This window comes from Desmodus rotundus, chromosome 1 (assembly GCF_022682495.2).
Source record: "Desmodus rotundus isolate HL8 chromosome 1, HLdesRot8A.1, whole genome shotgun sequence".
Taxonomy (NCBI): Eukaryota; Metazoa; Chordata; class Mammalia; order Chiroptera; family Phyllostomidae; genus Desmodus; species Desmodus rotundus.
This window is the reverse complement of record NC_071387.1, coordinates 89,134,040-89,150,532: the sequence shown is the minus strand read 5'-3', so window position 1 is coordinate 89,150,532 and position 16,493 is coordinate 89,134,040. Positions and strand designations below refer to the sequence as shown.

The window sequence follows — 16,493 nt, the reverse complement described above, 5'->3', positions numbered from 1 at the left end:
CTGAAGTAAAGACTGATTTGAATTTTAAGTTATTGTGAAATCTTGGCAGAGAATGTTTTAATAAATGAATGCTTTTAGGGTATTTAAAATATGCTTCCATAGTTCAAAATATGAAATGTAACCTGACAGGAGAGTTTGTGTGTTGCCTTTGTATCTGGGAAGGGAGGACCAGACCTTGGAACTTTGGAATCTGCTGTTCACAGGCCTTGTAGGGCTGCCTGAATCTTCATAAATTTGGCCCAGAAGGGAAGTTTAAAAAGTGGCTCTGTAAAACCATGTGGTGTCCTTGACCAATTGCAACTCTGCTAAGAAGAAGCATTCTTTGCTGAATGAATAGAGGCAGTGTTTCAACCCTGAGATGTTTGAGTTGAATAGCCTGATTTGCATTGAACATTTCTCTTATGATTTTCCCAATTACCCCTAAATTTCTATATTATGTTTTTTGGGAAATGAGGTGGGTTCAGTTTTTAAACCTAAAAACTACTTTTGGGGACTTGCCCACATCTCTGGGATTTGAATGGGGGTTGTGTCCCACTTTACTGTCTTTTAAGTTTATGTTTAACATATTTCTCTGCTTCCTTTGCCCACTGAGGACTCCTTTATGGCCCCTTAAAGTTGCTGCTTAGAGGATAGGAGCTCCTTCTTTCTTTCTGCTGCGTAGAATTCCATTGTGTAAATGTACCATAGTATTTTGATATACTCATTTACTGATGGTCACTTAGGATGCTTCCAGCACTTGGCTATTGTAAATTGTGCTGCTATGAACATTGGGGTGCATAGGTTCTTTTGGATTGGTGTTTCAGGGCTCTCAGGGTATAATCCCAGCACTGGAATTGCTGGGTCAAAAGGCAGTTCCATTTTTAGTTTTCTGGGGAAATTCCATACTGTTTTCCACAGTGGCTTCACCAATCTGCATTCCCAGCAAGAGTGCACTAGGGTTCCCTTTTCTTAGCATCCCTTCCATCACTTGTTTGTTGATTTGTTTATGATGGCCATTCTGACTGGTGTGAGGTGGTGTATCATTGTAGTTTTAATTTGCATCTCTCTGATGGCTACTGATGCTGATCATCTTTTCATATGTCTCTGGGCCCTCTGTATGTTCCCCTTGGAGAAGTGTCTGTTCAAGCCAGAGACAGTGAAATTAAGAACAATCTAACAATAGCCAGAGGGGAAGGGGGAGGGGACAGTGGAGAGAAGGGTTTTCAGGAACTACTGTAAAGGACACATGGACAAAACCAAGGGGGAGGGTGGAAGCAAGGGAGGGAGGTGGGTTTGGCTGGTGTAGCGGGGGAGTGGTGTGGAGAAAATGCAGACAACTGTAATTGAAGAATAAAGTAATTAAAAAAATAAAATCTCTACAAAAAATATAATAAACTACTTCATCATTAAAAAAAAGTCTGCTGCTTAGAGTGGAAGTTCAGCCAGCAGGTGATTATGTTACAAGTCCTTTTTGGAACTCTGACAAAAGGAATGATGAAAGGTCAACATTACCTTGGGATTTGCCACGCTGGGTATTTTGGGTACCTGCTGTCCACAGCCCTCCACTATTAACAGAATACTTTGCCAGTGAACTAATCTCTTTGGAAATAAAATTCATTAGCATGTCATTTTTTAAATCATTTTTTATTGTTATTGTATTACAGTTGTCCCAATTTTTCCCCCTGTGCCCTCCTCTGCCCATCCTACCCCCCACTCCCACAGTCAATTCCCACACTGTTGTCTGTGCCCATGGGTCAATCATACATGTTTTTTGTCTAGTCCCTTCCCCTTATATCCATCATTATTCCCCTCCCACTCCCCTCTGGTCACTGTCAGTCTGTTCCATGTTTCCATGCCTGTGGTTCTATTTCGTTTGTTAGTTTATTGTTCATTAGATTCCTCTCAGAGGTGAGATCACATAGTATTTGTCTTTCACTGACTGGCTTATTTCACTTAGCATAATATTCTCCAGTTCCATCCATACTGCCACAAAAGGTAGGACTTCCTTCTTTCTTTCTGCTGTGTAGTATTCCATTGTGTAAATGTAGCATAGTTTTTTGACCCACTCATTTACTGATGGGCACTTAGGCTGTTTCCAGCACTTGGCTATTGTAAATAGCGCCACTATGAAGCTGTGAACATAGGGGTGAATAAGTTCTTTTGCACTGATGATTCGGGATTCTTAGGGCATATTAAATGTTAATTTTATTTTGCAGAAAATACAGTACCATTTCTGAATTAATTATTAATATTTAAAATATTTCATTCCTTAACACTCCCTCATTTCTTTGCCCACAGCCTATTCAGTTCTTTTGAATTCTGCAAAATGTGTGTCACCTACTACTGAGATTTTTCAGCTCCTGATGTATTTGTATTGATTTGTTTCTAGTGGTAGTTTGTCCTAAAATATGTGTAGATAGCAGGAGTTTTATGGAAAATTGTTGTGCAGTGCATGCTCTGTATGAATTCAGAGGAAACCCAGACTCAGAGAATAACAATGCCAAAAATGCAAGTAACTAGCCATTGTTCAAATAACAGTGGTACTATTTCTCTTTTGTGGCCTTTTCAACTTCCTAAAATTCCATTTTCCACATGGTCTTTCTTGACAGGGTTTTTCTACTTTAAATAGTTTCTAAATAAAATTCTGTATTTCAAGAGAAAAAATGTACTACCCAAAGCAATCTATAGATTCAATGCACTTTCTAATAAAATACCAATGGCATATATTTCACAGAACTAGAACAAATATTCCAAAAATTTATATAAAACAAACAGACCCAAAATAGCCTCAGCAATCTTGAGAAAGAAGAACAAAGTTGGAGGTATCACAGTACCTGATATCAAACTATACTACAAGGCCATTGTAATCAAAGTAGCCTGGTACTGGCATAAGAAAAGGCACATAGATCAATGAAACAGAACAGGAAGCCCAGAAATTAAACAACACCTATATGGTCAATTAATATTTGACATAAAAGGTAAGAGTATACAATGGGGTAAACACAGTCTTCAATAATAGTTGTTGGGAAAATTGGATAAGCACATGCAAAGAAATGAAACTAGACCGCCAACTTACACAAAACACAAGAATAAACTCAAAATGGATAAGGACAAATGAAAGTCATGAAATCATTAAAATTGTAGAAGACAACATAGGCAGTAAAATGTCAGACATCTCTCATAGCAACATTTTTGCCAATATGTCTCCTAGGGCAAGAAAGGTAAAGGGGAAAATAAACAAATAAAACTACATTAAACTTAAAAGCTTCTGCACAGCAAAGAAACCATCAACTAAATGAAAAAGGAACTTACTCTAGTGGTGAATATATTCACCATTGATACATCTGATTAGGGGTTAATTTCCAAAATATGTAAAAGAACTTATACAACTCAACACAATAAGACAAAAACCCAATTAGTAAATGGGCAAAGGACCTGAATAGACACTTCTCCCAAGAGAACATACAGATGATTAATAGACTATGAACACATGCACAACATCACTAATCATCAGAGAGATACAAATTAAAACCACAATGAGATATCACCTTATACTTGCCATATGGCTACCATCAACAAATCAACAATAAGTGCTGGCAAGCATGTGGAGAAAAGGCTCTGTTGGTGGGAATGCAGACTGGTGCAGCCATTGTGGGAAACAGAATAATGGATATTCTTTAAAAAATTAAAATAGAACTGCCTTTTGACCCAGAGATTCCACTTCTGGGAATATATTCTAAGAACCCTGAAACACCAGTTCAAAAAATATATATGCAACCCCTATGTTCATAGCAGCATTATTTACAACAGCTAAAATCTGGAAACAGCCCAAGTACCCATCAGTAAATGAGTGGATAAAAAAGATATGGTATATTTATAGAATGGAATACTACATGGCAGTAAAAATAGAGTAACTGTTTGGGACAGCATGTATGGACCAGGAGATTATTATGTTAAGTGAAATAGGCCAGTCAGAGAAAGACAAATTCCATATGATCTCACTTATCTGTGGAATCTAATGAATAAAATAAACTGACTGACCAAATAGAAACAGAAGCATAGATACATAGACAAGACTGATGGCTGTCAGAGGGGAGTGGAGAGGAGGGGAGTGGATGAAAGAATTGGAGAGATTAACCAAAAAATATATATGTATTACCCATACATATACAGGCAACGGTGTGGTGATGGGCAGAGGAAAAATGGTGTGACAGTTGGGGGAGGGGGTGTGGACATCTGTAATAGTGTCAATAAAAAAAAAGTAAAATTAAATGTAGGTTATAATTATTTTAATTTTGAGACTAATTAGTAATAAAAGGGAAGTAAACATCCATAACAACTAAAAGACAGAAAAAGAAAAACATGTGAATGGCCTGAACACCTCAATTAAAAAGCAGCGATTATATAAAAATGCTCTTCAATTATAAAGATACAAATAGGTTAATAGTAAAAAAGATGGGGAAAACATACCAGGCAAACATTAACTAAAAGAGAAGTAAAGTAACCAGTCTCACATGTGGCACCAGGCCTGTCAATGGATCCTGCCCAAACATCTGCAGAGTTTGGCACCAGGACTACCTGCTTGTGGATGAAAGTATCTGGCCCACACATGGATCCTACTAGCTGGCTCATCCGTAGACGGTGCCATCCGTCCTGTGCATTATCCCCACCCACCGGTCTGCCCAGGATTTCTGGGCAGTCACTAATAAAAGGCTTTGCCTTTGAAATAATACCTTGTGTAAGTGTTCGATCTGGATACCTGCCACCAAGCTAGTTGATTCAGCCTCATAATATTTGTTTTGAGTTCTTTCACAGCCTTTCATTTCTTCCTTTTTCCTTCTAATTCTTGGCTGACCATACCAGTATGAATGCTATAAAGAAAGCCAAAAAGTAATTACCAAAATAAGCATTAAGAAGTGAAACACTCTATCTGAACAGATTATAACAAGTAAAGGAAATGAATCAGGGATCCAAACCTCCCTACAAAGAAAAGTGCTACACCAGATGGCTTCACTGTTGAATTCTACCAAACATTTAAACAAGATCAACAAGAATTCTTATCAAAGCCTTCCAAAAAGCATAAGGAGAGGAAATACTTCCTAACTCATTTTATGAGCTTAGCATTACTTTGACACCAAAGCCAGAGAAAGAAATCATGAAGAAAGAAACTACAAACCAATATCCCTTATGAATACATGGCAAATCTTCAACCAAATGCTACCATATGAATCCAATAGCATATCAAAAGGATTATATATTATGATCACGTGGGAATAATCCCAGGAATGCAGTGGTGGTTCAACATACAAAAACCAATCAACATAATATATCACATTAACAGAACAAATGGGATAGGCTACATAATCATTTCATTTGATGCAAATAAACCTTTGACAAAGTGTTTTGTAATAAAAATACATAGAAAATAGAAATAAAAAAGAACTTTCTCAAAATGATAAAGGGCATATATGAAAAATGCACAGCTAACATCATACTCAATGGTGAAAGACAGAAAGCTTTTCCTTTAAAAGAATATCTGCTTTTATCCCTGCCATTCACCGTTGCACTGTGAATTTTAGCCAGAACAACAAGGTAAGAAAAAGAAATAAAAGGCACCCAAATTGGAAAAGAATAAGTAAAACTATATTTGAAGATGATATAATACATATATTTCTACATACAGAAAAGCCAAAGAATCCTCCCCATACATGTATTACCAGAGCTAATAAACAAATTCAACAAAGATGCAAAGTACAAGAGTAACATGCAAAAATCAACTGTGTTTTATATACCAGCATTGAAAAATACAAAAAGAAAATTAACAATTTCATTTATAATAGCATCCAAAAGAGTAAAATAGTTGGGAATAAAGTTTATCAACATATGGACAAAGTCCAAGGAGGGTAGATCCAGGATGGGCAGTGGGGATGATTGGGTTGGGAGGGAATGGTGGGGAGAAAATGGAGACAACTGTACTTGAAGAGCAATAAAAAAATTAAAAAAGAAATAAATACTTACACATTAAATACTATAAAACCTTGCTTAAACAATTTAAAGAAGACATAAATATATAAAGTACATAGACTTAAAGATATTATTTTTCATATGGCAATAACATTTAAAGTAATCAATATACTCAGTGTAATCTGTATAAAAATTCAAGTGGTGAGAGTTCCAGCTAAGATGGAGTCACAGGTAGAAACACTTTGTTTCCTTGCATAACCAAAAGAAGGATAACAACTAATTTAAAAACAATAAATAAACAGAAGTGCCAGAATAGCAAACTGCATGGAACTCCGACAACCAAGGAGTTAAAGAAACATTCATCCAGACTGAGATGCTGAGACAAAAAAATACAGCCCAAATGAAAGAACAGATCAAAGCTCCAGAAAAAGAGGTAACCAACAATATATCTATCAAAAAGAGGAGTTAAATAATCTATCTGATGCAGAGTTCAAAACACTGGTGATCAGGATGCTCACAGAATTGATTGACCTTGGTTGCAAAATGAAGGAAGAAATGAAGGCTACCCAAAGTGAAATAAAGCAGGGAATACACAGGGAACTAACAGTGAAGGGAAGTAAACTGGGACTCAAATCAACGATTTGAAATAAAAGGAAATAAACATCCAACCAGAACAGAATGAAGAAAGAAGAATTCAAAAAAAATGAGGAGAGGATTAGGAACCTCTGGGAAAACTTTAAGCACTCCAACATCCAAATCATAGGGCTGCCAGAAGAGGAAGAGAAAAAACAAAAACTGAAAACTTATTTGAACAAATAATGAAAGAAAACTTTCCCAATCTGGTATAGGAAATAGACTTCTAGGAAGTCCAGGAAGCCCAGAGAGTCCCAAAGAAATTGGACCCAAGGAGGAACATGCCAAGGGACATCATCATTAAGTTACCCAAGATTAAAGATAAAGAGAGCATTTTAAAATCATCAAGAGGAAAGGAGAGAGTTACCTTCAAAGGAGTGCCCATGAGACTATCAGCTGATTTCTTAAACCTTACAGGCAAGAAGGGGCTGGAAAGAAGTATTCAAAGTCATGAAAGGCAAGGACCTACACCCAAGATTACTCTATCCAGAAAAGCTACCATTTAGAATGGAAGAGCAGCTAAAGTGCTTCCCAGATAAGGTCAAATTAAAGGAGTTTATGCTCACCAAGCCATTATTATATGAAATGTTAAAGGAACTTTTCTAAGAAATAGAAGAAGATCAAAAACTATGAACAGTAAAATGACAACAAACTCACAACTATCAACAACTGAAACTAAAAAACAAAAACAAAAACTAAGCAAATAACTAGAATAGGAACAGAATCACAGAAATAGAGATCACATGGAGGGTAATCAATAGGGAGGGGGAGAGGAAGAATGAGTGGGGATGGTACAGGAAATAAGAAGCATAATTGACAGGCATAAAATTGATGAGGGTAGGTTAAGAATAGTAATAGAGAAGCCAAAGAACTTATATGACCTGAACTAAGTGGGGGGAGGGGAATGTGGTAGGGGGAGGGGAATGTGGTAGGGTGAGGGGATACAGGGCAGATGGGGGGATAAACAGGAGAAAAAATGGGACAACTGTAATAGCATAATCAATAAAATATAGTTAAAAAAATTCCAGTGGCCATTTTTGCAGAAATAAAAAGCTGATCCTCAAGCTTATATGGAGCTTCAAGGACCCTCTAATAGTCAAAACAATCTTGAAAAAGAAGAATAAAGTTGGAGGACTCACCCTAGCAGATTTCAAATCGTTATAAAACAATAGTAATCAAAACAATGTGGTACTGGCTTAAGGATAGACATATAGGGCACTGGAATAAAATCGAAAGGCCAACTGATTTTCATGAAGGGTGCCAAAGCCATTAAATGGGGAAATAATGGTCTTTTCAAAGAGTGGTATTGGCACAATCAGATATTCACATGCCAAAGAATTAAGTTGGATCTCTACCTCATACTATATAAAAATTAACTCAAAGTTGATCAAGGTTTTATATCAAGGATGTAAGATATAAAACAAGCAAACTGTTAGAAGAAAACATACAAGTAAATCTTTACGACCTTGGATTTGACAGTTGATCTTTAGTTACAATACCAAGTTCACAGGCAACCAAAAAGTGATTAACTAGATTTAACAAAAATTTAAAGATTTGTGCATGAAAGAACACTATCAAGTGAATGAAAAAACAGCTCACAGAATGGAAGAAAATATTTACAAATCATATACCTGTGTCTAGTGTAAGACAAACAACCCAATTATAAAAATGGGCACAGGACAGAGTAGACATTTCTTTAAAGAATATTTACATATGGCCAACAAATACATGAGATCTCAGCATTATTTGTCATTTGAGAAATGCAAATCAAAACCACAAGATACCATTTCAGACCCACAAAAATGGCTACAATAAAAAAGGAGAATAATAAGTGTTTGTGGGGATGTGTAGAAATTGGAGCCCTGGTATATATTGCTTGTGGGAATGCAAAATGGTGTAGTCGCAGTGATAAACAGTTTTGTGGTTCCCAAAATATGAAACTGAATTTCCATATAAACCAGTGATTCTACTCCTAGGTATATTCCCAAAAGAACTGAAACAGGTATTCAAACAAGTACCTGTGTGAATACAAAAATATTCATAGCAGAATTATTCAAATAGCCAAAAGATGTCCTATATGTCAACTACAGATTAACAGATAAAGGATATTTTATATACATAAAATGCAATATTTTTGATAAAAGAAATAAAAATGGAATATTATTCAGCATCTAAAGGAATAAAGTACTGATATATACTATAACATGGAGAAACCTCAAAACATTATGCTCAGTGAGGAAACAAAATATAACCAGAGACATTGAAGTTAAGAACAATCTAACAATGGGCAGGGGGGAGCGGGGAGGGGACAGTGAGGAGAGGGGATTACAGGAACTACTATAAAGGACACATGGACAAAATCAAGGGGGAGAGTAAAGGTGAGGGAGGGAGGTGGGTTCAGCTGGGGTGGGGTGGAGGGATGGGGAGAAAAGGCACACAACTGTAACTGAATACCAATACAAAATTAAAATAAAATAAAGAAAAGATCAAAACTTGAACAATAAAATGGTAATATATATATACCTATCAACAATTTATAAAAAAAAAAAAAAGAAAGAAAGAAACCAAACACAAATGGTCACATATTGTATAATTCTGTTATGTGAAATATTTTGAACAGGTAAATGCATATTAGAAAGTTGATTGATCACTTGTTGCTAGAGGCTTAGAATAGAAAAAAAATGTGACTTCTTAATTGATACAGGGTTTTATTTTTGAGTAATGAAAATATTTTGGAACTAGATAATAAGTTAGTTGGGAACAAGTTTTGTAGAGACTTTTAGGTATTTTTATTCTCCAATCAAATCCACTAGGTACCACTTGACTGAAGAAGGGTTCTGTCATAATTTTTACTGTATGAGTTTTCAGTGTTTTATGTATAGGTACGTCCATTTCCATATGTAGAAGGCTTTAATGTGTATCATGAAATGGGCATTTTAGTATGGTTGATATACAAATAAAAATGATTCTGCACCTGACTTTATGATTTGATTCTAAATGTCATGAAATAAGAACTACGACCTTTCATAGTAACAGTAGCATTAGCACTCACCATAAGAAAAAAGTACCATGGTTGGGACACGCCATACTGTCCTGGAAAGACAGTTTCTATATACCAGGTCACAAGGCCGTATAAGAAAGCATCAACTAAAAGCATTCCCATCATATAGCCAAATATGAGGTTATCCTCAAGGTTGGCTGGTGTCCAAAGGTTATCCCACTTAACACCAATTTCTGAAATGAAAAGAGATATTTATCATATATATAAGCTCTGTAGTCAAAAGAGCAAAAAAATTGCTTACACTCTAAATTTTTGTGGATTATCTATATGTTGATACCCTTAGTATATAGGTCATCTAAGAAAATAATGGAATATGTAATGACACTGCTTTCTTCTCTGCTCCCTTCAAAATCTACAAAAATAAGTAGAAATTACTGAGACAAAGTCAACAACTGAAATAAAAATAAACAATAACAAAAATGTCAATTAAAAAGCCGATCTTTTAGATCCTATCCTTTCACTTTATCCTTCATGCTACATTCCCACCAAAATAACCATCAGAATATACAAATTTAGAAAACTATTCAATAACACTGTAGATGGATGCTGACTACCAAGCAGAAAAGAAAAAGAAATTTTGCTTAGATATACTATTGAGGAAAAGGGAAAAGGGAAGTAATCGCAAGAAATCAAGTTATCCTTTATTCTTCTAATTCTGCTATTTCCAGGTAGAGGGTAGCACAACTGAAAAATCACAAGGGCTTTCAGTAAACTAATTCAAAGGGGCAAGATATAAAGATAACAATGGCCCATGTAACTTAACTGGTCCTTCCCTCAACATGAGTCCTCCCTTTCCTGTAGACTGGTACCATCAGAAGAATATTCATGAACACTGTGTCTTTGAGAAAGCTACAATTGTCAAAATGAAAGACATTTTGAAGTAGTGAACAGCAAATTAGCAACCACAGAAAAAAAGGTAGAATATAAATTTCAGAAAGCCTACCATAACTTGAGAAATTCTCCACCCAAACAGAGTAGGAGTTTCTGAAAGAGAAAGTAAATAATATAGAAAAGAAACAATAACTACATAAAAAATAACCTGACAAAAAGTGTGTTGATTAGAAAACTAAAATTGTACATCCTCTTGCAGATTAAGCCAATGAAAATCCCACATCCTGATAAATTCTAATGAATTTTTAATGTTTAATATATAAAGTAAGATGGATGCAAAAATCCATAAAGAAATCTTATGTATATTCTTCTGACTGGCTACTCATTGGAAGTAGAGTTTTGTTTATAGATGAGAAAATTAAGTATCCTCCATTCTTCTCATCCATCAGTAACTGCAACAAAATTCTCATTAAATCCCAACAAGATTTTTCACAGGATTTGACAGTGATCTAAAATTCCAGTGGAGAGTAAAGTCACAGGAGTAACTAAAGAACAAGGTATAGGTAAAAGACTAACATATATTAAGATTTCTTATAAAGCATTTTGAGAAGATGGTGGCAGGATTGGTGGGAGTACAGTCCACTTCCCCTCGACACCAGTGAAACGCCTAGCTGATCTGAGGAACAGAGCGAACAGCCAAAGGTATTCCAGCATATATGAAGATCGGAGACCAAAGATAGAGGACATTGAAAGATTAGACAGTAAGAAGAGTGCTTAAGGACAATAAGGTCCCTGGGACCAGCACAGGAACCAGGGTGGGGACCAGAGCAGCTGAAGCCCCCCCAACCTCCGGCCAGGGCACAGGGTCTGCTGCAGGATTCTTGGGAGAGAGCCAGCTGGGCTGTGTGAGAGGCCAGGTGCTTGTTCAGACCAAGGGGGCTTGAATAGGAGGAATTTCTTGAAAAGAAAAAGAGAAAATACAGGCACTCAGCAGCTATTTAGAGAACTCTCCACAGCAGCCATGGGCTCTTGCACCCCTACCCCCTCAGACCCTGGACTGTGAATGCCGGATAAGCAGCCCCAGCACACATCTGAAGCCTAGTTGGCGCCACACGCAGATCAGCAGACAGGGCGCCCACACCTGAAACCCCGAGTGGGCACCAACACCTGAAACCTTGGGTGGGTGTGCACCTGTATAGGCGGCTCAGCTGCTCCTGAACACAGGCCCAAAGCTGGGATTGGTGGGCAACCCGATCAACGGCCTAGCTGCCACGGAAGCACCGGTTTTGAACAACTCCCACCTAGCTCCTGCCCACAGAGCCCTGCAGGGCCTACTGGCTCTCTAGGACGAAGGCAGAACACCCAGCAGAGGGGAGCTACAGGGTTAGGGGAGAGTGCAGTTCCCAGAAAGACTTGACCCAGTAGGGGGCTGAACTACCCTGAAGGAGCACCAAGAGCCTCTAGCATCTAAGACAGCAAAGAGCAAGAAGGTGGAATGTGAGTTGCCCCTAATTGGTGCACCTCAAGCACAGCACAAATGGTGAAATAAAGGCCTAGGGGGGAGCAGAAGGACCCTGAGGAACTGGACTGCAGGCTAGACAACAGCGAAGAGTGACGCTCAGGAAGGCAGAAAAGTGAAATCAATCCCTCCAACGACCCCCTCCCATTCCACAGAGAGGAAGACCAGCAGAACTAACCTGACCAGTTTAAAGCCAGGAGAAGATTTTCTTTTCCCTCCTTTCCGCCTAAATTCCTTCTTCCTTTCTGCCCTTCCTTTAATTTTTGTTAAAATTCCTTCTTATCTTTCCTCTGATCTCTTTTAATTCCTTCTCCCTTCCTTCCATTCCTTTTCTATTCCTTTTCCCTTCCTTCCCTGCTCCCTTTTTTTTTTCTTCTTTCTCCTTTTCCCACAGGTGAGACAATAAAACCTGGACCTCTGAAAAGACCAGAGTTAGACGCTGTTAGATCCATAAACATCAGCTCAAGACCAGTGAGCTGAGGAAATTAAGGAGATGGCACCACTGAATCCCACTGGCATTCTACTATAGAAGTTCATACTATAGGCGGGTGGAAGATGGCGGCGAGATAGGTGGGAGTGGAGTCCACTTCCCCACAACGCCAGGGAAATACCTAGCTGATCTGAGGAGCAGAGCGAACAGCCAACAGTATTCCAGCATATATGAAGATCGGAGACCAAAGATAGAGGACATCGAAAGATCAGACAGTAAGAAGAGTGCTTAAGGACAATAAGATCCCCGGGACCACGTGGGGCCCGGGCGCAGGGTCTGCTGCAGGATTCTTGGGAGAGAGCCAGGCTGGGCTGTGTGAGCAGCCAGGTGCTTGTTTGGACCAGGGGGGCTTGAATAGGAAGAATTTCTCAAAAAGGAAAAGAAAATAGAGGCACATAGTAGCTAGTTAGAGAACTCTCCGCAGCAGCCAAGGCCTCTGGCGCCCCTGGACTGTGAGCACAGAAAAGCAGCCCCAGAGCTCACCTGAAGCCTCGCTGGCGCACGTCTCGGGGCCCACACCTGAAAACCGGGGTGAGCGTGAGCCCTGATAAGCGGCCCAGCTGCCTGGGCACCAGACTCAAAGTGCCCCAGTGGGTGCGTACCCCAGTCAGTGGCCTGGGGCCCACACCTGAAGCCCCGGGTGGGCAGGCACCCTGATAAGCACCCGGCTGCCTGGGAGCACAGACAAAAAGCTCCTGGGTGAGCGCGCAACTGGATCAGTGGCTGGCTGCCCCCATGCACAGACCCAAAGCAGGGATCAGCAACCAACCGAAGTCCAAAGCAGAGATCGGCCACACAACACGATCAACGGCCTGGCTTCCTGCAGGCGACCACAGACAAAAGCACTGGTTCTAAAAAACTCCTACATAGCCCCTGCGCACAGAACTCTGCAGGGCCTACTGGCTCTCTAGGAGGAAGGCAGAATGCCCAGCAGAGGGGAGCTGCAGGGCTAGGAAAGACTCGACTCAGTAGGGGGATGAACTACCCCAAAGCAGCACTGAGAGGCCCTAGCATCTAAGACAGCAAAGAACAAGAAGGTGGAATGTGAGTTGCCCCTAATTGGTGCAAATCAAGGACAGCACAGCTGGTGAACTAAAGGCCTAGTGGGGAGCAGGACCCAGAGGAACTAGACTGAAGGCTGAACAACAGCGAAGAGTGTGGCTCAGGAAGGGAGAAAAGTGAAACCAATCCTTCCAACCACACCCTCCCTTTCCACAGATAGGACGACCAGCAGAACTAACCTGACCAGTTTAAAGCCAGCAGAAGACCTTCTTTTTTTTTTTTTTCTTTTTTCTTTCCTTCTTTCCCCCTGAATTCCTTCTGCCTTTCTGTCCTTCTTTCTTTTTTTTATTCCTTCTTCCTTCCATCCTTTACCTTTTTTATTGCTTCTTCCTGCCTTCTTTTATTCATTCTGTTGTTTTAATTTTTGTTAAAAAATTCCTTCTTATCTTGCCCCGGATCTTTCTTTATTCCTACTTCCTTCCTCTCTTTCCTTTTCTATTCCTTTTTTCCCTCCTTCCGTTTTTTATTTTTTTTTTTTTTTGCCCCCATTCCTCTTTTTCCCACAGGTGAGACAATAAAACCTGGAGTGCTGAAAAGACCAGAATAAGACTGTGTTACACCCATAAACATCAGCTCAAGACCAGTGAGCACAGGAGATTAAGGAGACAGCACCACTGAATCCCATTGGCATTCTACCATAGAAGTTCATACCATAAACCCAGGGAGTTAGAATAGAGCAATTTAAGAAGCAGAGGCTAACAAGAAGAGGCTCACAAACAATGGGAAGACAAAGAAACAATCCCCAAATGAAAGGAAAGGAGGAAGCCTCAGAAAGAATGCTAACTGAAAAAGAGGCAAGTCAACTATCAGATACTGAGTTCAAAGCAATGGTTATCAGGAAGCTCACTGAGCTCTCTGAGCTCAAAGAGAACTACCAGAAACTACAGGGAAACTACAATGAACTCAGTGCAAACTATATCAACATGAAAAAGGAAATAGAAACTATCAACAAGAGCCAACAGGAAATGAAGAATACAATTTCTGAATTGAAGAAGACAGTAGAAGGAATGAAAAGCAGACTTGATGAAGCAGAAGATCGGATCAGCGAGCTGGAGGACAAAGTAGAAAAAAACACCCAGAAAGAGCAAGAAAAGGAAAAGAGGCTCAGAAAGAATGAAGAGGGATTAAGGGAAATGCAGGACAACATGAAACGTAACAATATCCGTATAATAGGAATACCAGAAGGAGAAGAAGAAGAGCAAGGGATAGAAAACCTGTTTGAAAAGTAATGATGGAAAATTTCCCTAATCTGAGGAGAGAAAAAGTCACCCAAATCCAGGAAACACAGAGAGTCCCAAGCAAGAGGAACCCAAAGAGACCCACTGCAAGACACATCATAATTAAAATGGCAAATTTCCAAGACAAAGAGAGGATCTTAAAGGCAGCAAGGGAGAAACAGGAAGTAACATACAAGGGAGCCCCAATAAGGTTAGCAACTGACTTCTCAATGGAAACACTCCAAGCCAGAAGAGAATGGCAAAAAATATTCCAAGTAATGAGAATCAGTGGCCTGCAACCAAGGCTGCTTTACCCAGCAAGGCTTTCAATCAAGATAGAAGGCCAAATAAGGAGTTTCCCAGACAAAAGAAGTCTAAAAGAATACAGCTCCACCAAACCAGCTCTGCATGAGATGCTAAAGGGACTGCTTTAAGGAAAGGAAGGAAAAGAGAAAGAGAGAAGAACACAGGTAGGAAAAAATGGCAATTAATAACTACCTATCGATAATAACCTTAAACGTAAATGGATTAAATGCTCCAATCAAAAGACATAGAATAGCTGAATGGATAAGAAAACATGACCCACACATATGCTGCCTACAAGAGACCCATCTCAGGACAAAAGTCTTACACAGACTGAAAGTTAAGGGCTGGAAACAAATTTTCCAAGCAAACGGACAGGAAAAAAAAGCCGGGGTAGCAATACTCATATTAGACAAAATAGACTTCCAAAGAAGAGCCATAAAGAGAGACCCAGAAGGTCACTTCATAATACTCAAAGGAAGAATCCAGCAAGAAGACATAAACATTGTAAATATATATGCACCCAACATAGGAGCACCCAAATACATAAAGAAAAACTTGGAGGATTTCAAGAAAGATATTGACAGCAACAAAATTATAGTACGGGACTTTAACACCCCACTATCAAAAATGGACAGGTCTTCCAAACAAAATATCAACAAGGATATTGTGTCACTTAACAATACCCCAGAGGAAATGGACTTAACTGATATCTATAGAGCTTTTCATCCCAAAGAAGCAAAATACACATTCTTTTCAAATGTCCATGGAACTTTTACTTTTTCTTTTTTTTTAAAAGATTTTATTTATTCATTATAGAGGGAATGGAAGGGAGGGAGGGAGAAAGAGAGAGAAAGAAAGACTGATCAGTTGCTTCCCTCATGCCTCCAATTGGGGTCTTGACTCACAACCCAGGCTTGTGCCCTGACTGGGAATCGAACCGGCCACCTTTCAGTTGGCAGGCCAGCACTCAACCTGCTGAGCCACACCAGCCAGGGCAAATATATTTTATTTATTTATTTTTAGAGAGAGGGCAAGGGAAGGAGAAAGAGAGGAAGAGAAACATCAATGTGTGGTTGCCTCTTGCGTGCTCCCTACTGAGGACCTGGCCCGCAACCCAGGCATGTGCCTTGACTGGGAATCCAACTAGCAACCTTCTGGTTCACAGGCCTGTGCCTAATCCACTGAGCCACAGCAGCCAGGGCAGAACTTTTTCAAAGATAGACCACATGAGAGGACACAAAGCAAGCCTCAACAAATTCAAGAATATTAAAACCATATCAAGCATTTTCTCTGACCACCAGGGACTGAAACTAGAAACCAACCCCAAAGGAAAAAACCCAAAACACTCAAAATCATGGAGACTGAATAGCATGCTATTAAACAACGAATGGGTCAAGAACGAGATTAGGGAAGAAATCAAAAACTTCCTGG

The 16,493-nt window shown here is 39.2% G+C and overlaps 1 protein-coding gene across 1 annotated transcript in view; it reads right to left on the bottom strand.

Annotated features, from left to right (window-relative positions):
* LOC112304812 (phospholipid-transporting ATPase ABCA3-like) overlaps nt 1-16,493 on the bottom strand; it is a 328,364-nt gene that overhangs the window by 240,710 nt on the left and 71,161 nt on the right. Inside the window, exons 11-12 of the mRNA XM_053925911.1 lie at nt 9,629-9,810; nt 4,713-4,850 (exon numbers count right to left, since the gene is read on the bottom strand). Coding sequence (XP_053781886.1) covers nt 4,713-4,850; nt 9,629-9,810 — 320 coding nt within the window. The remainder of the gene's footprint in view (nt 1-4,712; nt 4,851-9,628; nt 9,811-16,493) is intronic.